The sequence below is a fragment of the Ambystoma mexicanum genome, chromosome 10 (assembly GCF_040938575.1).
Source record: "Ambystoma mexicanum isolate Mex_15411 chromosome 10, UKY_AmexF1_1, whole genome shotgun sequence".
Lineage (NCBI taxonomy): Eukaryota > Metazoa > Chordata > Amphibia > Caudata > Ambystomatidae > Ambystoma > Ambystoma mexicanum.
The window spans coordinates 785,337,828-785,362,190 of NC_090932.1; the positions used below are offsets into that span (position 1 = coordinate 785,337,828).

Sequence of the window (24,363 nt, forward strand, 5' to 3'; positions counted from 1 at the left end):
CAGCTTGTAAGATTGAAGCTGCGCTCTAATAGTCTTATTAGAATGTGTAAAGAAGTTAGATGCCCGGGCCTGACACGAGTAGGTTCGCCCCTCCCTTGCAGTCTTTGATGTTAGCTGCCAATCCCCCTCCACCCCAACCTCCCTCGGAAATATCATCCTATTTCCACATCTAGTGGGATACATTGTATTGCAATGGAACATGTTTGCACTAGAGATACTGTGACAAACTTACAGTTAAAGCCAAACATGAAAGGCTTCCACCGCAGAAATCCGGTCGGCTCGGCTCATATGCTTAGTGTATGTACTACTTTCGTCACTGAGCCGAACCCAGACCCATAATTCCAGACCAATAGAGATCCATGGAAGGAAGGTGGTTGGCTAGTGTAGCCAATCAGCACATACTGTTTATAGCCAATCCCGCGTAGGCTTTCCGGAAACTGTTCTCCGACTGGCTGTTCCCCCCGCCCGGGGCGGCTTGGTGGGTTCTTTCGGTACAGCTTTGACTGAACTGACCCGATGGATGCATTGTGTACACTTACTCCTATTGAACAACTGGGGAGGAAACAGCACTGGATATAACAGAGGGAGGAGGGGGGAAATGCCCCCCAACTACCTCGCGAAACATTCCGGCCACGCAAGCACTTTCTTTCACTGGAGGACGTTGTCAGTTGAAATCGCAGAATGAATCGGCCTTTAGCATCCGTTTTAAACGCCTCCCAGGCGGCGACCAGGAGATTATGTGTGAATGGAACTCCATGGATCTGGCAGCTCTTGGAACAGTGTGTGGAAAATACGTGGGACTATTGCAGCATTGTTGTGGGTCTGTTTTCCATCGCGTGCTTCCTCTGTGCTGCGCTACCGTAAGTGTTCAACTTTCTAGTGTGCCCCTCCCTCACTGTCCCTCATGTGTACATTACAGCTGTTTGCCACCCCACTTCTGGATTTGCAGAACTTTCAAGCAGCGCTCTCTGTAGTGCATACGCAGTTTACTCATTCTGATTTTACTTGCTTTCTGGGATAAGCACGCGCTGCATTAATACTACAAAAGGACCTGAATTCAAACGTGGACTGACTGAGCTACTAACGTTTGAATGGAACACATCCTGAGAGCTTTGTGTTTGTGTGCTTGTCCGTTTACTTGTATCATCTTGTTTGGAGCAGCGTTTATTTGCAGACCATCTGCGATCAACAGCTCTTGGGAAAAACTATACCCCATAATTAGTAGTGCATTCTGGGAGATCTAGCCCTGATGCGAAAGTGTAACAGGGCATTGTCAAGACAACGTGCATGGCACTATGGAACGCTCTCACACATATGTTACAATAGTATGTTATCCTGGAACATTTGCGATCGTTTTCTTTTCTTTATCTTTTTTTTTTTTAAATCAAATTCCACTTTTAAAGATGTCGATGACATCCACTGTGTAACTTGGTAAATGAGGATAATTATACCTTGTCTAATCAAATCTTGACATTTATCAGCCGTAAATCCCTGGTGATTGTCATCCAGTGGATTTCCCTAGTTTTCCTTCTCAGTATAAGTGATTGTGTGTGCATAATTTAGTTTTGTGGGATTTCTAAAAGGGTCACTATAGCACAGGGCCCATGTTACAAACTCTGTTCAAACAAGAGCAGGAATAATGAGCAAAAGTAACTAACTGTTAAATGACACTATTGGTAATGTATTGGAAGGGGTCTGTTATAGCGCCTGTCTGCCAGTATTGGTGGCTTCCGTGCAAAAGTGAGAACTGGGATTCATTAGTGGGACAGGGATATGCGGATCCTGTGGTGTTGATGGGTGCAGGTCAGAAGTACCCGGTTCCTGAGTGCAAATCTGCTTTCTATGGGAAACTTGGGAGTAGTTGTCCGTAGGGAGGAGCCACAGATCTGATATACTACAACCCTTTGGGTCTAACGGGTTAGTGTTGATGTGCCATGAGCTAGGCCTGTGGTGGGCGTTTGTGGGAGGGTATATGTGTGTAATGTAAGGTGGTAGGAGGTCTCAAAGGGGAAACGGGGGCATCCGGCAAGTAGGCTTTACAAGGCAAAACAACCTTCACTCCAACCACTGGCCTCTTGCATGCAGGTCTTACTTCACACGTTCAAACTGCCCCTGTCAATCCCTCACTCTGTTTCTCGCTCACTCACATTGATGCATTGTATCCCATGCACTGTGACACGTGCATCTGCAAACTGGCAGATGAGGGGAGGGAGGCAGTCTGTAAACTCCAGTCAATTACCAAAAGCTACAGTTAAGGGTTATGCAGTGCAGTGATCCTCCATTAGGCATCGGCCTATGGGCTGCACTCTTTTCATGGGCCCCGCGACAACTGAACAAAATAAAGCGGTGCAGAAAATTAAAAACTTATTAGGAGATGATTTGTGTTAGGGGCCCGACATTTCGACTACCTAGGGGCCTCCCCAAAGTTTAATCTAGCATTGGGGTTATGGCAGACAAGATTTGTTCAGTAAAAGGGCTATTCGAGATTTGGGCCCGCAGTCGCCCATTAAGCCTTGCTTAGCAGGTTGGTTGGCTGGCTGAGAGAGACCTCAAAGCTCACTCTTAACATGCTCCGGTGTTGTGCATTTCCTAGAAGGAGACCCTGTATGTTGAATTCTTTGGAGGTAGTTATAAGGGTAAAAGTTAAACTACAAGTTCCTTTAAAACAAAGTGCAATTGGCTTAAAAAGCCAGGAGTGGGTCCAAGTGAGACATGATGCCATCTACTGCTGGTGCCCAATCGGCTCAGACGAAACTACAAATCCCAGAATTCAAAGCACTGTTAGCTAATAGCTAGGACAAGGACAGACTGAAATTGACTCGGACCCATTGTCAACAACAAATACCCATTCATGCGTAATGTTGATAGATGCCAGATAGCCCACACTATTAAAATCCATTAACTTCTCTACTCTTTGTGTACATTAAAATACAAGCCTGCGAACTAAAGTGGAGGCTGTTGGTTATTAATCGCAATGCAGCATAGCATGGATGGCATAGAGGCACAACGTCGAAGTATGCTCGCTTTACATTGTGCTGGGATTTGCATTACCAAAGTATTCTCGGGTTTAACATTACAGAAGCCTTCCACCCCGCCCCCGGGGCACAGTGAGCATCCCCGTGCAAGCAGACAGTGGCAGGCCCACTGTGCATGTAGCAAGTCTGTGCCAGATGGCCGTACGTAGCAAGCTGCTGATATATGAAAGTTTGGGGCGCCATTTCAGTGTCCACGTTAGAGCGCCCAGCTGTGAAATGACATTTTGAGGAAACTTTGCGGAATGCGAGCGAGTTTTGCAGGGCATGTGGTAAAAGCGTGCAGCGTGGTAGTTTATTTTGCCGGGCGGGGGTGTCCAAGTATATGCATATATAACATGACCTAATGTTTGGAAGGCGCCCCTTTAGGAATGGGGTCCGCCTCATGTTGCTAAAGCTGAAGGGATGAGCATGAAGCGGGACTATCCATAAAGAGAATAAAGTGCCACATTACCTCGTCTGTTTCCCTCTCCCCGCGGTCGAGTCCTCACCAGAGCGGTGGGCACCCCATAAGCCCTCCATAAAAAAAGTTTTGCTCGTCCCATTTTTAGTAATTAATTTATTTGAATGCTCTGATCTGGGTATAACAGCACCTCTGGTTCACCAAGGCTTCCTGATTAATTAAAACGCAGTTTCAAACCTCAGTGGTCCTCAGGAGGGAGGGATGGTAAGGACTCACTAGGTAGACGTAGACTTGGAGTAATGAAGATTACTGTTATGCAGCCAGTCAGGCCATTAAAGTTGATCAAAGTGCATGCAACACGTGAAATGATTAGAGCCAGTCAAGCAACCAATATGTTACAGCGTTTGCAATTGGGTATCATTATGTGTTGATATTTCCAATGATGAGGCCCTTTCATAATATGATCTGAGGAGTTAGAAATTCTGGGAAAAGTTGCCTTTAAGCAGTCTCCTGAATTTCTTAGGCTGTGGGTCGTTTGTTGTTACAGAGCTTTGCTCCTAACACCGTGAAGGTTTAAAGACATTTGAAAGTGTTTTTTCTGTTAGCCGCATAGCTTACGTTCTTACCTGGCATGTGCTTGTGGAGACCTCGTTTTACATTTCCAGAGCCTTCGCCACTGAAGGCTCATGAGCAAAATAAAAAAGTTGCTATTCCATCCTCTTTTCCACTTTGCTTCTCCTTGTCTAGGGCCTAAAACTAAACTAGTCTGACAGCTCAAATCTGAGAAGCTGGAGCTGACTGGCTCATTGGGCATCATTCTAACTATGCCGGTCCGTTAACAACAGTGCTGGTAGGCCTACCGGCACTGTTGTTGCCGGACCGGCACTGTTGTTACTGGACCGGCACAGTACCACTCTGCGGGCGGGTACAGGTCCGCCAGGGTCTGACCTGGCGGGTGAACGGCACCCGCCCGCAGAGTTTCACAGAAGCACTGACACCGTTATTAACAGTGCCTTTGCTTCCGTGGTCCCCATTCCCATTTGAGTCCAATCGAACTCAAATGGGAATGGGGACTTCCCGGAATGCCAGGGCTGTAATGCCCTGGTGTTTCTGGCAAGCCAGGCGCAGGTAAAATTTGCAAGTCCGGTGGCAACCTGCTGGTTTTACCGGCACGGTTACCGCCAGACTTGTTATGAGGCCCATTGTTTGGGTAGCCCCAGGGAATAGCTATGCTAATAATTAAACAAAGAGTGAAGAAGAACTCTGAACAATTCTGTCTTGCTGGACTCATCTCAAAATGGTAGGATACTCCTAAGTATATGGAGTTGAAAGTAGATTCTATGGGTCACCTCCTTAACCCTTAGGGTGAAGGATCCTTCAGAGTTGAGGAACACGTAGGGTCACTTAAGTCGCCCACAAAGGGAGAGGGGACTAAAGCCCATCAACCCGGGCTTTACTTCATGAGAATAAGAGGTCCTTGCTGAAGAAAATGATAACCACATTTCTGTGATGCACAAAGGCTGTTGTCGTTCATCAAATACTGGATTATTGTAAGTCATTTCATTTTGATTTGTATTGCTTGTCATATGGTAGGTGATGACAGCCAAGGTATATTTGCATGTTGTTCGCATAGAGTTGGAATGATGAGGCCAGCTATTAATTGAGGGAAGCTTGAGGCTCCCTGTAGCCATAGCACAACTACAGGGAGACGGTTGAAACTTCAGCTGTGCTCTATATAGAAATACAGATGTGGATGTACTCCCTATCCCCGAGTGCCTGCGTACTGCTGAGAAGTGCCAGTACTCCTACATTAAATATTGGCTTCCTGTTGAGAAGTGCTGGCACTATGTCTTTTAAATTAAAGAAGTGCAGGTACTAATGATAGGCAAGTACGTACCTGTTTAAAATGCTGACCTTCTTCTACTGGCACTCCCCAAGTTAATAGTTTGTGAGAAAAACTGTGCTCACTAACTGGTGGTGTTTTAGCCCCAAGGAAGCCGGATAACCATGGGTGTAAAATCGGGTCAGTGCTGCAAACTTCAGGATCGTAAGCAACCGCGATGCTTTACTTCCCTTGCCTGGTTTGCCCATTCTTATGGTGAAACTGACTAGTCCGTAACACTGTCAGTGGGGAGAGACTATGGGCCTCATTCCGAGGTGGGCGCAAAGGGATACCGGGCACCGTTAAGGACATCAGTGCCGGTAATCCCTTTGCGCCCTATTCCGAGGTCTCTTAGCGGGTCCTGCAATGGGCAGCTGATTTTACCAGGCGCCCTTAGACGGAGCCGCTAAGGGACCAGAGAGCTAATAACGGTACCGCAAATTGCGGTACCGTTATTAGCTACTTCCCCATTCCCATTGAGCCCTATGGAGGGCTCAATGGGAATGGGGAATGGAATTTACAATGGAGACTTACCGGTCCCTCCAGGGTCGGAATGGACCGGTAAATCCCCATTGAACCAGGTCGGACCCGGACTCGGTATGGGAGGTAGTCATGGCGCAAATAGCACCATGACTACCTCCATACTCGGAATGAGGCCCAATGTCTCTCTTTATGAATTCTTGTATTGCTTCAATTGCACCTTACAGTGAAGTGCAGTTAGTATACTTTTATATCCTTATATCTTTTTATACAATGGCTTTTTGGTTACTTCTACAATGTGCCTAAATCAAGCTGGTGGCAGCTGTGATATTTTTCAGTTTCCGTGTTGTTTTCCCTGTGCACTTGTGCATTTCCCGCAAATAGCTACTACAGGTGGCTAGCATTCTAAGATGGCGGTGCCACAAGGCGTTTCCTTATTCTTTGGCCATATTGTTCTTTGGCCTTCTTCCTGCCTTTTCGGGTCAGGAAATGCCTAATATGGAAATCCCTTTTCAGGGCAAAGCTGTGCCTTTCGTGGGCTTACAGGCATTGTGTATGTGACCCAGAGAAGAAGGTTGACACTGTCCATTCCCAATCAACATCTTTTTGGGGCCTGAAAGTCTGTTGCTGTGCAGATGTGATAAAAGGAGTGCTCCGGCGATTGTTAATCAGATCATTGTTGGAATCAAGACCTCAATAAAGAAGAGCAGCCTGCTGATGACCCGAAGACGTTCTCTTCAACTGACCATCATCGATTCCAGTGTTGTCCTGGTGAAAACCCTTCTCCTCTGACCTGATCTCAAGAAGACCTTTGTTGTACTTTGAACAGTGGACTGGTGGGAACAACCACGATCGACCCCCTTCTCTAAGATCCGTGCCTGCTGAGCCTTCAAAAGTGTCCCTGGACCAGGTCTCTCCTGGACTACCTTATTGGGGCTGTTGCCATTTTGAGCAGACCCTTGAAACTTTGCAGATCTTCGGCTTGTGCCACAAACCACCTGCTCCCGCGTTTGTTGCTGTCTCACTCAAGAGAAGCTATGCTGGTCCTGCATTTGCCACCTGAAGATTTGCCTTTGGCCGCAGACCGTGGGCACTCCCGTTGCAACACTTCTTCAGTCCTGTGAGGTGTCTTGAGAAGGTCTGTACTGCAGAAGTCTTAATCTTTCCTCGTTTTGGTTCTTCTACTGGAAGCTGTCGGGAACTTATTCCTATGCATCGCAACAGATCAAAACTAAATCCTGATGTCAAAAGGGTCTTCCACCCTTAGGCCTTCCTCAACTGGACCAAGCGCAGAGGATTGTTTCCCCAACATATTTCTGAATACTTGTAGTGGTCTCTGAAAAAATCTCTGTCACGGCTGGTAAGTTAACATAATTGTTTCTGCCCCATATAAAGAACAAAAATGAGCAAGGACATGCGAGCCTCGCTGCTGACAAAGGAACGATAAACTCTTGAGTTTGTCACAGTTTAATGTAGTGGACACAGAATTATACACATTAATGTTTTTGCAGTCAGTGTTCGAGATACACTTGTATTTCTAAAGCACGGGATAGTTCAACATTTGTAAATTTAGAGGTTCAGTACCTTGGTTACATGGAACAAATGTTGAATATTTGCAGGGCAGAGTTTTATTGCTTCTATATTCTCTATGTGTTCCTTGGGAAGGAACCTAGAGAATTTAGTGAAATAGTAGCAGAATCATCATCAGCGGAATTGCATGACACACAATGTGGGGTTGAACAGCAACAACAAAACGGGTCAACACGACAGTGTTCGGCCCTAAGTTAAGTTAAGCTAGATGAGCTTAGGTGGTGTGGGCCTTCATCAGATGGGATATTCGTGGGGTAGAAGTATCCTATGCGGTCTGTTGGAATTAAACAGACAGAGAGTATATCAGGAGTCAGTCATTTCTGGGTAGTCTAGCAGTAGAGAAGTAAATGTGTACATGGAGGTACCAGAATTTACCAGATCTAGAGAGCACAGTGGCTCGCTGCATTTAAGTGTCTATGTACACTGTTTCTGCCCCTCTATCCTCCACATTGGGCAGAAGTCCTGGCCCTAAACCCACTCTTACCTGACGTTTGGGGGTGGAACTTGGGTTAAGGACCCTTCCTTAGGCCCATTCTAGTATATTGGATTGAGTTAATCATAACCACTGGTACTGCTATCCCAAATAAGAACGTACCTGAAGAAGTATATACTTTGGAACTGGTGTCTTTTTTTTGGCACAAGACCCCAAACCATCTTCTGGTTGACGGTTGGACTTTATAAGGTTGAGAGAAGTTGTTTGGGTTGAGTATGATGAGTTCTTATTTTTCCTATGCATTCGACTACTCCTCTGTATTGCACTGGTAATTGTTTCATATCCAATTGTACGTTCTCCTATGGGTAGATCTGCATATATGTTTCATAAGGTTTTGTGTGACAATGAGCTGTGACTATTCTTTTTTTTTATATGCTAAGTATGTAAACTAAAGGTCTAATTATTTTTATATACTTACTGTCTAGCTGGAATTACTGGGTTTGCTCTGTGCGGACTACTTGTACCCCTAGACCACTCTCATACCCATCCTGATAGTAAGCCATGACCGTTCTTCTACCTTACCATGATGGGGTTTTGGCTAACCCCTCGGTGTCTTGCCTGTTGACCACAATAGGGTGATCTCCCAAATTCCTCACACCCGGACTGATTTTGGAAATCCATCTTAACAGTTCCATTCCCAGACTTTAATTTAAATAACTAATGATTTATGGGCACTGTAGTCTTGGTTAACTTGATTTGAACATGTTAGAGTGAAGTACCTGCTAACAATACATTTTAAAAAGGGATGCCCAAGTCCAAAGAAATGGCACTGGACTCCTCTGGGTGCCCAGTGTGTAAGAGATCTCCTTAGATTGTTCAAGCAGCTGTCAGTCGACTTTTTAAAATAATGTCAGTTTCTTGCCTGAAAAAGTCTATTCAGTCAGAACTGATTGATGCAGAGGCCGGAGGAATGTAAATACTTAAAACGTAAAATAATCTTCATATTTGCTTGCAACTGTGACACAGTAAGCATGGTGGGGTGTGCACTGTTCTCCAAATAGGGTTTATATGTTACTATGTTACTTATATCAAATACATTATTTTACTTTTCCAACATGTCTCAGTTGCACAAAATGTTTCATTACAATGAATGGGTTAAAAATAATGCGCTGATTTATATAGCGCGTCATGTTGGTTTCCTCCAGTTTCTTGGCACTTCAGGGTTCAGTGTCATTGCTATTACCCACTGGCTGCACTCCCTTGATGGAACCTCGGGAGGATGAAGGACTGAGTCAGCCTTACTGGGGTATCAAACTATTCCACACAGCACTTGCCTTTTCCCAAGGCGAACATGTTGCATTAGAGCTAGACGCCCGACCGTAATGCTCGGCTGACTAATGTGCCAGCAAAAGAGAGTGCAGTCTTAAAGGCACCATTTTATCCTAAGCATGTCAAATAAGTTCCCATTATAAAGGTGGCTGGTGCCAAAATGGCACTTCGCCTAGCTAGGCTGACATAAATCCTAGCTCTGGCCTTGGTCCTGCGCTTACTTTCAACGTCACTTCGTCGTGGGCCGTCCGCATACTCTGTCCTGTTTTCCCAAAAGATTTTGCTGGACTTGTGACTTCACTGGGGGCTGTTTGACCTGGCCTGGTCTGCTTGTATGTATGCAGTGCATTTTGATTGATGCTGTCGGAGGGGAAAGTGTCACTTACTTCAGCCAACAAGGTATAAACAAACGGGTGCGAACCCATATGCTTTTTAAAACGATATCCACTAAATGTTACCCGAGTACATTTTGACGGTGGCAGCAGCCTCGGCCCAGTGTGCAAACAAGCATACATTGATTTATTATTATGCATTATAGCATATAAATACGGCTCGAGAGGTTCCATGTGAAAATGTAGCCTGGAAAAAGTCGCCAGGTAGGTGACTTTATTTTTCTCCTGATCCCTAAAATACTTTCCCAAATATATAAAAAAGTACCATGTAGAATATTTGTGGAAAGTGTTTTGATTTTAACGAGGGTACGTTTTTTGGGCAATGTCGCCCCCAGGCGGCCATTTTATAGGTGACTTTATTACTGGACACCAAAAAAGAAAACTTTAACCCCAGCAATATACACCTCTAAAGAATAGCTTGTTTGCCATTATCTTTCTGGTGAATCTTGATTCTATGTCATTTTACTAAAATTAGTCATCTGTGCTGGTACATAAGAGTAAGAGTAAAGTTAGCTCTATCTGTAGAAAGGGACAATGCACATTAATAGGTCATATCTCACAAGTATTACAGAAAGTAGTGCAGTGCCTTGCTAGACTCGGAGGCCAACGTGTCAACTGGCCCTTTTTAAGTAATAGACACATCTAGATAAACGTTTTCTTGTGTGCATTGATGGATAGATAGCTCAGTCAGTGCTCGTTTCGGTGTTTGTGACCTGCAATGGCAGGCTTGAATCTGTAGCCTTGCTGGAACCTCCTCTACTCTATAGTCCAAATGCTGATGAAACTCTGTGCAAGCGCGATAGCCATTTCTCACCCATAATTGCCACAGAACTAGCTGTGCAGGATAAACTTTGAGCTTTATATTTGAATGTACACATAGAAATTCATCAGCACTTTCTTGTTCAGGGTTTAATTCATAGCCTGTAAATAATGTTCCTATTACAGGCTAGTTGTCATATCTCTATTGTCCTATATTAAGAAAACATTGCTTCTGCTCTATAATCAGTTATTCACATCCATGGAAAGGCCCTCAACCATCAACCAATCGGGGGGCTCGAAATGTGTTTTTTAGCCACCAAAGTCTGGGCTCATGCAATATGCATGGAGCCAGTCTCGCGTAAAAAAATCAAAATAATATAAATAATTATATACATTTTATTATTCTGCCGTTGGTCAGCGCACACAGGAAAAGCACGGGACATCCTAAGCTTGTGGAAAGGGAGACTATCACATGGCATCCGACCAATGAGGCGCCTCGCAGGCATAAATTGGAGCACAATATCCTTGTTACCTTTCCGGGACACCAAAACTCACCTTCCAATTTCCCTCCCCCATATCAACCCCTCGTCCCACATCCTTCTTCCCCGGTCTGTCTGCCAGGGGGCAATTTGAAACCACTGACAACCCCGTGCTCCCAGAACATGTTTTTATGAGTGTAATTTTCCCTGGTCCCAACGAGTTCCCATGAGCCCTGCTCATAAACCTTGTATGTATCTGCTGACTCTAGTTCTCAGCAACTTATATCTCCTGGGAAACGTCAGCTGCCATCGGTCCTCCCACACCCTGTTGCCGCAAAGCGTTCATTTGCCCACCCAGCGGGGCCTGTCAGTGTTAATCCCATGTTATTCCCCTTGCAATAGGTCACCCTAGCTATCTTGTCCCCATACCTCCCACATCCCTCTCATGTTCCCCCCCCTTTGATAACCCCTCATCCCTGCACTTCTCAAGCTATACATGAGCCTTAGGCAACTTTATAACAGCTGTCAATGATATTCTATCCCACCTAGGAGTGCCCATCCTGCTCTCATTCCCGCAACTGGTAGTTATGCCCCCCTTGGCAGCACTGAATCAGCACCCCCACTGTATTTCCCCCCTTCGATCGATGGACACTCTTTTGACCACTATTTCTTTGCTTACTGTTTTGGGCATCCATGTCCATGTTCCATCCATCTTCCTCATATCCCTCCAAGGTAGATTCTATATTCATGCAATCCTGCCCATCTACGGAACACACTACCCACAATGCATCATAATCCTCTGCATTTGGTGGTGGCACTGCAAAGACCACCTTCTCTAATTCTTCACCATCATTCATTACAGGATGTTGAACCTTCTTTTGTTATCTGTTTCCCCACCTTCGTTTCCCCATTAGTAGCAGACATTATGTAACTGTCCGGGACAGAAGCCGATGAGCATCAAGAGAAGTAGGGGTACAGTCACCTTAAACATTGCAGCCAGCCACTTGGGTACCCAGGCAAATAGTGTGTCCAGCCAACTGTCCTATGTGGTATTGTGTGTTTCTTTGGTCATCTTCTCGTGGAGGGTATGACTTTCATCAGCGGCCTCAGTCAACGTCCAATTGACTGCATCATTGGTGGGTGCTGTACAGCAGTTGCTTCCTATCTTGTGACGGACGCCGCCTTCTATGGCTGTCAACATGCCCAAACAAACCTATTTTGGACTGCTACCAGGCGTAGGGAATGGCATCCTTCTCACTGCATTCAACCCTTTTTCAGTTGCATTTGCTAGCTGTAGCACTAAATATCCTGACCTGTCTGCGGCATTCGACATGGCTGACCATCAAGCACTATGCCACCACCTCACAACCTCAGCCCACTTTTCACCTACTGCGACAAAGTGGATCACATCTTTCCTTGCTGACAGAACCTCTCGGGTCTACGCAGGTGAAACTGCTGCGCACCCCACTCACCCCCCTGCGGTTTACCACAAGGCTCTTGCGTCTTTCCCACCCTATACAACATATACACCATATACACCAAACCACTTTTTGATCACCTGGACTTGTTAGGCATCTCATACACTGATTAAACTGACCATATACCCCATCCCTCTCTGGCAGCTATACTCAAGATGCCATCAAGGTGAACACCATCTATAAAAACGTACAATCTTTGTTGGCCTCACATAGCCTATGCCTTAAAGACGAGAAGACAGAGATGCTCCTTGTCGGTCCTCCAGCGCGCCTAGCCAAACTGCACCCTGACTACAAAACCTTCGTCCTCGATGGTGACAACATTCCAGTGGCCACATTTGTGAAAACCCTTGGACTATATTTGGACTCCACACTAAATATGTCTCGCCAGGTCAATCGCATCGCCTCCATGTCAGACTACGCTACCAAATTTGCTTCAGGGTGCATCACCCTTTCTCAACTCTCATGCTGGACTTCCTTTGCATCTTGTACTCATGGTGGCCCTGAATCATGCTCTTCCCATCTTCATCCTGTATCCTGGGTTGCAACATTATATGTTACTACTGACTTCTGCAATTATATTCACTCTTCCCTCTTGTTTCTCCACTCTTTTTGACTGCTTACCCTGTTCTCTCCTCCTCCCTTTCTCCCTTTTCCTATCTCCTCCCCTTACTTCTATGCACTTACTCTATCAGAATTATCCCTGGACCTAGTATGATAGCAACCTAGTCTGTCTGCTCCCTCCTCCCCTTACTTGTCCCCCCTCCACCCCTCCAGCACTATCTGAAATGTCGTCAGGCCTAGTACGATAGTCGCTTGTTTTATTCCTCCCCTCCTTTTCGTCACCCCCTCTCCCTCACCTTTTTGTTTTTCTCCGGCTCTACCAGAAATGTCATCGGGCCTAGTACGGTAGTCGCCTGTCTGTTTCCATTTCCTTCCCACTGTCCCCCTCCCTTCCTTAACTATGTCTTAGCTCTTGCACTATCTGAAATGTTGTCAGGCCAAGTACGATAGTTAATTTCACATCCTTACTGTTCATGGCCTGTAAGAATGTCATTGTATTTTCCCTTGTTCCCTACCTTGCCTTGGAGCGCTTTGAAACACATGGTGTATAGGTGCTATATAAATAAACTATCATATTTTATCACTGCCAGCAAACCCTTCCTCACTTCTAAGAACAGGCTAGAAATACCACATACGCTTATCTGCTCAAAACTAGTCAATTGTAACTCTTTGCTCAGCAGCACATCTGTCAAAAACCTGAGCAAGCGTCAAACGATACAGAACACCCTCAGAGCAGCCCTAGACATCAGCAAGAGAGGACACCTCTCTCAGAAGAAAAGTCGTCCATTTGTTTCCAGTCAAAGACCAGGTCTATTTCAAGATCCTCTCCATCATTCACCATTCCAATTAAACAATGCACTGCCCTACCTGGTAAGCAAACTCAAAAAACACTCTTGACAAGACCTCTTAGACAGGCCTACAAAACTAGTTGCCTACTGGCATGGTGTGCTTTGTAAATGTGTAAATAAATAAATGCATATTGGGTTATCTGCAGCCACTTGGCATTATTGGCTGCTTGCATCCTGTGGAGTAGTAGCGAGGCAAAACAAAAAAAATACACTTTGCTGAATAATCTAAAGTGATGTGGAATGGCATTCAAACTTTGCGATGATTCGTCCGATGGGTAGTTGCTATTCATTTTCCTCCTGCTCATGACATTCTCCTCCCTTTCTGGTGCCATTTGCACTCTTACAAACTTCCTTTGCTGTAATGCAGAGTGGTCGTTGAAGGGTAATAAGACTGCTTTAGACACAACAAATGCAGCTCTATGGAGTGTAACTAGGCAGCACACCCCACCCCTGCCCGTGGGCAGCTGAGCATATGCTTTTGATCAGCATGCCCACCAATTGTCCATCACCGCCGCTGTCCCACTCTGCAGTGCCGGCATACTCATCGTCTTCTCGCTACCAGTATTCACCCCCACTACGGTCGACCCCATGGCACTGAAACACAAAGGGAATCGTTTAAGAGGCTTTATGTGGACTGATTGATGTCTCATCTATCCAAGCTAAGACATGTATATAGTTATTCCACACTACTTGACAACTGTCATTTATCTTTCTTGCCACACCTTCCTCAAATCCCACCAGTCCCTCCGTGTGACACTGCACCGTCCCCCTTCCCATTTTGCCTCATGAAACACAGAACCCCATATTCTCATCAGGGGTCTAGTGTGGTACCATGGGATATCAATGTCCCATCACTTTTTAAAAAGTATATTTTGTTGTCGGTCGTGAACATCTGTTCTCCCCTTCTTGCCCCGTTTGTTACATATTCCAGTATTATGTGCTTGATGGCTTCATTTTTGGACATGCTCTCCAATTGTTCTGTGTATACTTCTTCCCCTTCCTCTATCCAATGAACTGCTACTGTTCTCCCCTGAAACAATCCCAGAGTCTTACATAGAAGCAGGTTAGTTATGCATCCCTCTTCCCCTGTTAATACCTCCCGAGGCAGAAATAGCCTGGGTGTCCCCGTCACATGTTGGATTAGGGAGCATACATATAGCAATTGTCATTAGCCCTCTCTCATCTCACACAGTTCATTTCCTCATACCACCTGTTCCCTGATGCGGTGTCCTGTCCCCCTCTATCGTCTCATGAAATTTGACTGCACTAAATACACTTCTTCTGGTTTGCGTACTCTCTTCATTTTCTTTAAGCCTTTTGGCAGACTCTTTATGCAATACAAACCATAACAGAAAGAGAAACATCAGAAACAAGCATAACAATCCTACTCCTATGCATGGCACATCTTTTATATAGTTTCTTCCATTTAACCCCACCCACTGCATACTCATTTTTCATCTCTTCTACTGCACTCCTGTAAAATCTTATGGCAGAAAAAAGTGTTAGCGATAACTGCGTTATACTCCCCATTTAGTTGGTCTCCTCTCTTCTGCTCCGGAGGCAGCACTGTTGTCTTTTTGAATCTCCGACATCTGTATCCATGCTCTTCTATATTTGACCTTTACAGCTGTCTGTAGGTGTCGAAAACACTGCTTCATGGGGGCCAGTGAATCTAGGTTTGCGCCATTTCTGCAGAAAGTTGCATGCTAATACCGTTTCTCCAGTATAGAGGGATGTTGCTTGTGGAAATTAGTCTTCATTGTGTGCACTTGTGGCCGGCCGGCTGGTAGATCACTGAACCTGGCGAGAGCAATGATTTATTGAGCTCAGTCAAATATTCATTGAATTCTTCCCCCAGAAACTGTGTTGTTGTATTAGCATCCAAAATTGTAAATGCTGTACAGGAGGGTGCATGCATGATCCTGCCAGTAACAATTTCATGCAGCGCCAAGTGGTGATCCACACCAGGTGAGTTGCTTAGTGCAAAAAGCGCTAATGGGAGGCAATAAAGCCAAGTTTTCCCCAAAAGCTGGTTAGCTTTGCTAAGCGTTCCTTAAGCAGGCCATTTAGTCTTTCCGCCATGCCATTCACTTGCAGTCTGTACACTGTACAAAGGCTGTGCTTTATCCCTAGGAGCGTTCTACCCTCCTTAAATAAGTAATTTGCAAGTGTTGCCCATTCTGTGATCTTAGTTCATCACATACTCCCATCTTGAAAACCCGTCTGCACCAAAAATGTGGCTGCTGACTTTGCGTCATTATGAGCATGGGGTCCCACCTCAAGCCAATGAGAAAATGGACAGACGACAACAAGCATGTACCTATATTTTGAAAATTGACAGTCAAAATGCAAGTGCCAGAAGGGCCCTTCTGGTCATGGTAGTATTTTTTTCAATGTATGACCTGCCACACATTTATGACACACCAAGCATTTCCCTGTATATTCTGCCACTAGGTCATGGAGTTTGGGGACTAACCAATCCTCATGTGTTTCTCCTGTTGCATGCTCTTTGGACACGTGGGCAAGGAAATGGAGCTGCTCCAATTCTACAGCCATCTATTTCCTAGGTATCACCAGTTTCCCTGTGCTATTCTCTCTCCAAAACAAATCTGTTTGAGACAGTGAACACCGCCCCCTGTACACATAAAACCTTCTTTCTGGTCGGCCTCTGTAAGTCAATTATCTGTACAATGGGTATTGCGCAGAAATGCTGTGTGTTCTCTGGCACTTTGTTCCTTTTCTCCCCTGAAAGCATCATTGGCACCTTTCCTTCTGCATCTGTGTATAACCTAGTAGTCCCTTCAGGTAAATAGAGCAGCAAAAGAGGTGGCCTATCGGCCAGGCCGTTCTCTTGCAGCAGTTTTAATGCTTGAATTAGCTCATTCAATAACTCTGCATGTTGCACTGGTGACCCATCGCTCCTCCTGAACCCCCCCTCCGTTGCCGCCTGGCCAGACCTGAATGTAGAGTGGACATGACATAAACTGAGTCTCAGAAGATGTTTCCTACATGCCCTTCTGTCATGTGTAACATGCTTAACATGGCCACTAGTTGTGCTGCCTGTGCTGAGTTTTGTGATTGCAATCTCATTCGTGAGGCAATTTGAAATTCCCCATCCCTATTGTACACTACTGCGGCACCAGTGTGCCTTTTCCCTGTAGTTGGGTCTATGCTTGAGGACCCATAAATAAAGACCATATCTCCTCCCTCTATTTCCTCTCCTTTTACATGAGCATTCCCTTCTATCCATGTATGCTGCGCATTTGTGCATATATTCCTATGGCACGGCTGCTTCCGCTATGAATGTGGCTAGATTCACCATGCTGCACCTAACAACATCAATGGCTGGGTTTGTCCGTATAATCTCGTAACCTGAAGCCCTCTGTGTGGTCAAAGTGGATTTGGACTTCTCCAAGATGGCAAAAAGACAGTGCTCCATGTAGAAAACCACTGGGCCACCCCATGACAATCGTTGCTGCCTTTTCTACGGCAAACACTGCAGCCTTGAGTGCCTGCTCACAGGGAAAATGTCCCAGTATCATTGGGTCAAAAAGACAGCTGTAGTAAACCAGCGGCTTATGCCCATATGGTTACTTCTGTGTGAGGACTGCTGTCAACACTGAACTGTCTGGATGAGAAAATAGGCAGAACATTTCTTTGTAGTTGGGGATCACCAACACTGGCGCATGGGCCAATGCCACATTGAGTTCTGCAACATTCTCGTTCCTTTCTGCAGTTCATTCAATGTGTCTCTTCTCTTCCTGTGCTTCTTTCAGTGACTGGAGGAGAGGCTTTTTGAACGTGGAGTAGTCGAACACCCATGCCCTACAATAATTGCCCTATCCAGAAATGGCTGCATCTCTTTTACTGTGCAGGGAGGTGGAGTTCTGTGTATTGCCTCTACACTTTCTGGTGTTATCTTCCGTCCTTCTGTAGTTATAATCTGTCCCAGGTACACCACCTCTTTCTAGCAATACTGTAGCTTGTCCCAGTCCACCTTGTATCCTTTGTTGGGCAGTAAAGTTAAACGTTGTATTGTCTGTTCTGCTTCACTGCATACCAACTGGTCATCCACGTAGTGCATCACTGTGCTTGACATTTGCAAATTACTCACGGTCATGTGGATCACCCTTTTAAATATACTGTGGGATTCGTTGTACCCCTCTGGTGAACTTGGGTGTTGAAATCAGACTCCTCAACACGTGAACACCATCAGATACCTGGAGTTTGGGTGCATTGGGATGCAAAGAAGGCATTGTTGGGGTCAATCACTGTAAAGTACTTTGCTTTTGGTGGGATGTTACACAGTATTGTGGCTGGGTTCGGCACATTCAGGAACTCGGCCTCTATAATATTATTTAAAGGGTGGAGGTCCTGTATGAGTATACGCAGACCCCCTTTGATTTCCTTATGGGGTAAATGGCTGTTGTACGTGGATGTCTGTATTATACCCTGTTGCCATAGTGCAAGGAGGATGGCATATATGCCTTCATCTGCTTCACGGTACAGAGGGTTCTGCTTTGCTCCCTATTTCAATTTTATTCTCACAGCCCCGATCCTTTTTAGTATGCCCACATTATGGGGTCCATTTGTCCACAGCTTCTCTGCGACCTTCAAGTCTTCCTGTGCGTATACAGCCTCCTTTTCCACCAATTGTGTTAATTGTGGCACTAGCCCTTTCTAATACACTTATGGAGCGGGGAATTTGTAGCTGGAACACTTTTTTCCCCCTCCGCATCTTAAAATAACTGTTAGTCTGTCACACCTGTTATTGTCAATGTGGGATCAGTACATAATGTTGTACGCCACTCTGTCCTCCTCATCTGTTCCACATAGCATCACCATGTCTTTTCTAGTGATCACTTCAAGTTGCAGCAGTACTTGCCCCGGAGCAATTTCCTTGTGGCACTGTGGCTGGAGGATAAAGTCTGAGCTAGTCGGAATGTTTTTCCTTTTATCCCTGGCAGCCACTCCAGATCCAGAAATATCTGGACCCCATATATACATATGTCTGTGTATATGGGCTGCCCTTGTACTGCAATGTGGGCACATATAGCTTGGAGGATTATGCCCACTATGGCGGAATACATCCCTGGTGTTGAGCACACCATGCCCTTTTCTGTGAATTAAATTGTTGCATTTAACTTGCTTAGGATGTCCCTCCCCAGGATATCGAGAGGGGTGTCTTTTGAGTACAATATTAATGGTAAATCTTTTGTTAATGGAACCATGAAAATTGCCCCAGAGAAGCCCTGCATGCTCATAACTTTATTTGACTGTGGGAATCCACCCGAACGAGAACTCTTTCTGTCCCATTTTCGTTTCTATCTCTGATTCCTCTTCTGGGTCTACAGATACTGCTACGACTGGACACACGCACATTCCCTCAGGGCTATACTATTGTGATGTTCTGTTTGAAGGGCACGGGATTGGTTCCTTCCCAGAATGCTCACTGCAGTTTAGTGGGGTACAACATTCTGTGCCAGCACTGTTGTGCTTTCTGGTGTCTGTGCGAGCGCTTGCAGTATGCTCTGGCGTTTCCCCTGGACCTCCACCTGTCTGTCAGTATTTGAGGCTGCACCTGTGAGGGCTGCAGTTGCCATTGCTGTGTGGGTACTTGGGGCTGTGTCTGCAAGGACTGCTGTGGCTGTATTTGCTGCATGATGGGACCCTGCAGTTGTTCTAGTTGATATGCTTGCACTTGTTGCCCAAAGGGGCAGGTGTGTGCAAAATGTCCCTGGTTCCAGAATATGAAACATGGTCCAAGAAACCAGAACCCTGCACCTCTATATCCCCCACCCTCACCCGTTGTGAGTATGCTCTCTGGTGTGGATAATATCCCATGGGCAGGTACAATCCCTCAATTGCCCTTGTGGATAAACTCCCTGCAGTTGCACCAGTTGCAGAACATATTGCGGTGGCCTGTATCACCCGTGCTGGAGTGCACTCTCCGCTGGGAACCCTCCCTGTGGGGCGGGACCCACTGCAGCAGCATCAGGTATAAGCATTGCCCCTTCCATCGTAAACTTGCCACGCTTCTTATGTTTTCCACTTTTGCTGCATTTTCGGCAGCCTGTCTCTCACCCTCCTGCTTCCTCTTACAATAGTGCACTATGGTAGCCTGTATTTCTGGCCATCTCTTTGCCTCTATACCCAATATTTTATCTAGGAATACTCTGCTCATCTTATTGGAGTCCTTTAACCAATATTGTTACGCTCACCTGGTATCCACAAGGACGCCACCCAGCCGGATTACTCGCCGGTATGCTTCTCAGCTTTGCCCTGATGTGGTCTGTGGGGAAGGTTCTGCCTGAAAATACAGGAGGACTGTGTTCAAGACTGACCATATAGGGTAAGTATCCTCCCTCCACCCCCGTATGATATCCATCCCTCTGGCGCCCTCTCCGCACCTTGTGGTAAAATTAGGCGTGCTCTCCATCCTGCTTTCTTTGCAGGGGCACGTCTTTCATGGGCGAGTGCGGTCCAGTTACTTCACTGACGCCGGCCCGTTTGATATTGTTCAGGTAGGTCTTATTGCTGTTCTTTAGTTTTGTTGCTATCCTGCATGCCTTTCTTTGTTTAAAACGTCTCTTTTTTTCTCCCTTAGGTATGCAGAGCTTCAGCGCGGCGAACTGGCTTGGTTGAACCCCGCTGGTAAATGATGGCGCATTAAGAGCGCTATGATGAGGTAAGTAAGCGCTATGCGCAGCGCTGCAAAGTCTTGCCTTTGCTAACCTGTGTTTTCCTTCCTTGTAGGTCGTGGTGTTCTTCAGCGCGAGTGGAATGTCCGGAGTGGTGCCAGCTGAGAGGCGACCAGCCAGGTAAGCCTTTTGAGCAGTTCGTAATTTGTAAATGTCTCTACTGCTTTCTATAATGTTGCCTCTATCTTCCTCTTTCAGGTCGTTCTGTCCGGGAAGCATGCAGATTCGAGGAAGCTGTTCTCAGTAGCTGCGAGTGTTTAAAGATGAAGACTGCAGGTAAAATGCTGCTGCTAATGATGTTCCTTTTGTCTCCTTGCAGGTTCTGCTTCTCCGAGGGAATAGCTGGACACAGTGAGTGTCATGTTGCAAGCTGCAAAGTAACGTGAAGCATGTTGTCTTGCTCAGGTGTGGTTTTAAATAGCCCCAACAAAATAGTCCAGGTAAAGTAGTCCCTAGGCTACCACACCCAAAACACTAGACCACATAGCTTGGTTCTTAGGAACCAAGCTATGTGGATGCCTCCATGTTGGCTGACAATACAATAAAGTAGTTCCCAAGCAAATTGTTTTTCATGGTGTATGAGCCTGGCGCCATAGGCGCCAGGACTGGCCCCATGAGGGCTTTTGAAGAGGATGCCACTCTCTAGAGGCCCGAGTCCTGACTCCACCTGGCCAATGGGTTTGCCAGAGGGGGTTTTGGGCGAGGGTCGTGACAAATATATGGTAAAAAAAGGTATATATTCATCTCTAGTTTCCAGAGTTCTTGGACCGGTCGTATATATTCTGCAGGATCTTCGTCCAGTTTCATCATGCGGGTCATGACCGCCCCTAAATCTGAGCTGTCCGGATACATACTTCTCGGTACTTTCCAAGCGTGGGCACAGCATTTGTTGAACAGTGCTCCATCGTGTGCATTGGTGCTCAGTTTTTCTCCATTATGCCCTGTTTGCTCCCATATTTTGTCCCTTCACACCCCTATTATTGTTGAAAATAAACTCTTCATGTCCCCTATTGCTAGCGTCACACCTGCTGTTTCTTTCTCAAGCGTTAGATCTACTTGCTAGCCCCCACCATGAGGGAGGGCAAGCTACAAATGATGTCTCTGTCAATTGTCTGCCATTTCACGTATCACGCATCTCATTTTACCTTCTCCAATAGTGGTAATTGTGTTGCCCGGGGTCCTGTTTCTCATTCCCCCCTTCTTTGCCTGTGCCAAACCGCTCTTCACCTTTTCCTTCTGGTTGCAGAGTATTTTTGACCAGTTTCTATTGGGTTACACCTTGTCACCCTTTCTCTTCTGCTTTTGCCCCATCCCCTCTCTTTATCTGGTGTTCACTGTTTGGCCTCCTCGCTGACCTCCTCTTCCTCCTAATCCTCGTCAGACATAATGTTCTTATCCCACATTTCTGTATCTTCCCCTCTCCCCCGGTTGTGCTCCTCATTATCTAATTTGAACTTTATCCTTCCACATGCCCACCTTTGTCTGTCCCCTGTGTCCCCCCCTTTCTCTTTCCTTTCTCTGCACTTCCTCCTCAGTTACTCTCTCTGCCTCATTGAACAAAGCATCCACCTGTTGTCCTGTGCACCTTTTTATGTCCACAAAGTACTTTTTGTCTCTCCGGTCATGCTTGTCCCCTTGTCTCGTCTCCATGCTTTTCTTCTTCCCTCTGGTCTGGGGAGACCCGATGCAGGCTTGTATACCTTGCTGCAGGCCTTCATGCTGGGTATACTCAATACGGTAGAGGCGGGCGCTGAGTTCTTTGGTTACTCCACCTGTCTCGTTGCCTGCTTTGGTGGGCTCCTCCTTTTTTCTTCGTGGAGCTTCCAAATCCCTAAAATATTCTGTCTGCCCTTAAGCTTAGACTCCTTGTACTTTCTTTATAAGTATGAGAAAATATGTTCTATTTTCTTGCTGGCATATGTTCCCTCCCCTGGCAATGCATGGAAATACTGTCCCGCAGTGTCTTGAACCCATTGAAAATGATAATTTTTGTATTTTATTGTTATATTGGGGCAACCTTTCACACATGATCGAGGGGGATATCCCGGAGAGCCCTCTGTCCTCATCCTCCGGCTAGACTCTATGATCCCTTCCCCTTATCCTATTCACCCTTGTCCCCCTCTTGCCTTCATTTCCCCATTCACACCCCCATTCATATCTCAGGCGAGCATACTTACCTCTCTTTCTCATTTTGCCCAATTCAGTCTTTGGCCCTCTCCACATGCCTAGCCACTCAAAACCACCATTCACACTGGCCTTCTCCACAGGCCTGTCCACTCACTCTGTTAGTATTCCACCGGCCCTCTCAAAGAGAAGATTCAGCAGCCTGCACTATGTTGAAAACATTGTAGCTAGAAATCGGAGAACAGCATTTACAATTATGTGCCCCCAGAAACACATTTCCTGGATAAAAGAACAAAATTGTAAAAAAGTTATTTTACAAGATTTATTTCTTTGAGCTGCAAGAGTAAGTTCTGAATTCATAATCGCACCCTCGTTGTGCACATGGGGAAACTGCCAAAGGCCACAAACCAAATGAATATGGTCCGTGAGGATGTGTTTTACGGACCATAAAGGACCTAAGATAGTGACTTCAGACTTGGACGGATTGAATTTAGGTCCTTCACATTAGGGATGAGTGATATAGTTTTGGAGATATATAGATATATTTTCAAAGGCGATGTAGGATTAGACAATAATGTTAGCATAGAGATGGGTATAAATATATCTGTCACCCATTAAATTAAGATGACAAATCAATTTGACAAAATGTCACTTAATGCCTACTTCAGTGTGTATGTGTGGCTTGGTATCCTACTTGCATTTGTCTTAGTATTGGCGTTATTATTCAAATGATGTCCTTTTGAATCAATTTCAATTTTAGTATGAGGTTATCCAACGCTTAAAGTCAGAGTTGTGTTATGTATTTACTGTGTAGCATTGGTACTGTTGGCATCTTGCATGCAGTTACTAGGGTAATCCAGACGTGGACCCCTTGCTCACTGCTCCTAGAGAGGCACAGCTCCACCTTACTGATGAGGCCTAACCAGGCCGAAATACATGTCTGGGGTTGCTGTTGGTACTCTTGTTCAGTGGAGAATTGCCTGGCATTTCGGTGCTGGACTGGCCAAGGACAAAGACTGATGTGTTATGGATATTTCTCCTCTATGAAAGAGATAGTGAGCTAATGAATCTGTGTAAGACTCTCGAAACCGGTATTTATTGGCCAGCAAAGGGACTCCCAGGATCCCTCTTGTTTTTGCGTTGTCTTACAACTGAGCATTAAACCACATAAACAATATCGAGATATATATCCCCATTCAGGCCAAAAATATTGACATATGACTGTTGGTCCATATCATCTAGCCCTACTTCACATACACCAAAGAGATCATTTCTTCCATGCAACAAAGTTTATCTGTCCCCAGCCCTCATGAAGTCTGTGGAGGATCAGAGCATCATCGCTGTATATATAAAAAGACATTGTGCAATGAATCCAAGCAGCCTGCGGCTGAAAATATACTTTAAACAAGCAATGGAGCCAGAGTTTAAACCTAGGGAACACAGCTAGGCAGTGTCGAGGACTGGAATTCAAAAAGAGAAGGGTGAAAGACTGTCATTCTTTTAATAAAAAAAAAACCCATCAAATTCAGTGGCAGGTGTAGAACATTGATTTTATGAAAGCTGCAAAGGATGACGGGATGATCAATGTTGTCAAATTGAGCAGAATCATTGCTGTGTTCTGCTGCCATCTATCATCTCATTGAGAGCATAACCATAATTACTGAGTAATTGGAAATACCTGGCAACCCTTGGAGATGTTCGTGGCCAGACATTTCAATATTTAGGAGTGCTTGATAAACAATTTTCTAAGTTTGTGCAATGAGTGGGCATCAATTAGTGCTGTGTTCAATAAGGAATTGGCGAAAAAAACGTGCTCTGACCATGTGAACGGCAGGGTGATCCGAAGTGAAAGCTCAATGTTTCTAGAGATAT

General features: G+C 45.5%; 1 protein-coding gene across 1 annotated transcript in view; it reads left to right on the forward strand.

Annotated features, from left to right (window-relative positions):
- The first annotated feature begins 436 nt into the window (after positions 1-436).
- Positions 437-24,363, forward strand: part of LOC138491748 (lysosomal amino acid transporter 1 homolog) — a 156,375-nt gene continuing 132,448 nt past the window's right edge. The window contains exon 1 of the mRNA XM_069618445.1: positions 437-860. Within this exon, the coding sequence (XP_069474546.1) occupies positions 682-860 (179 nt within the window). The 5' untranslated portion in view covers positions 437-681. The remainder of the gene's footprint in view (positions 861-24,363) is intronic.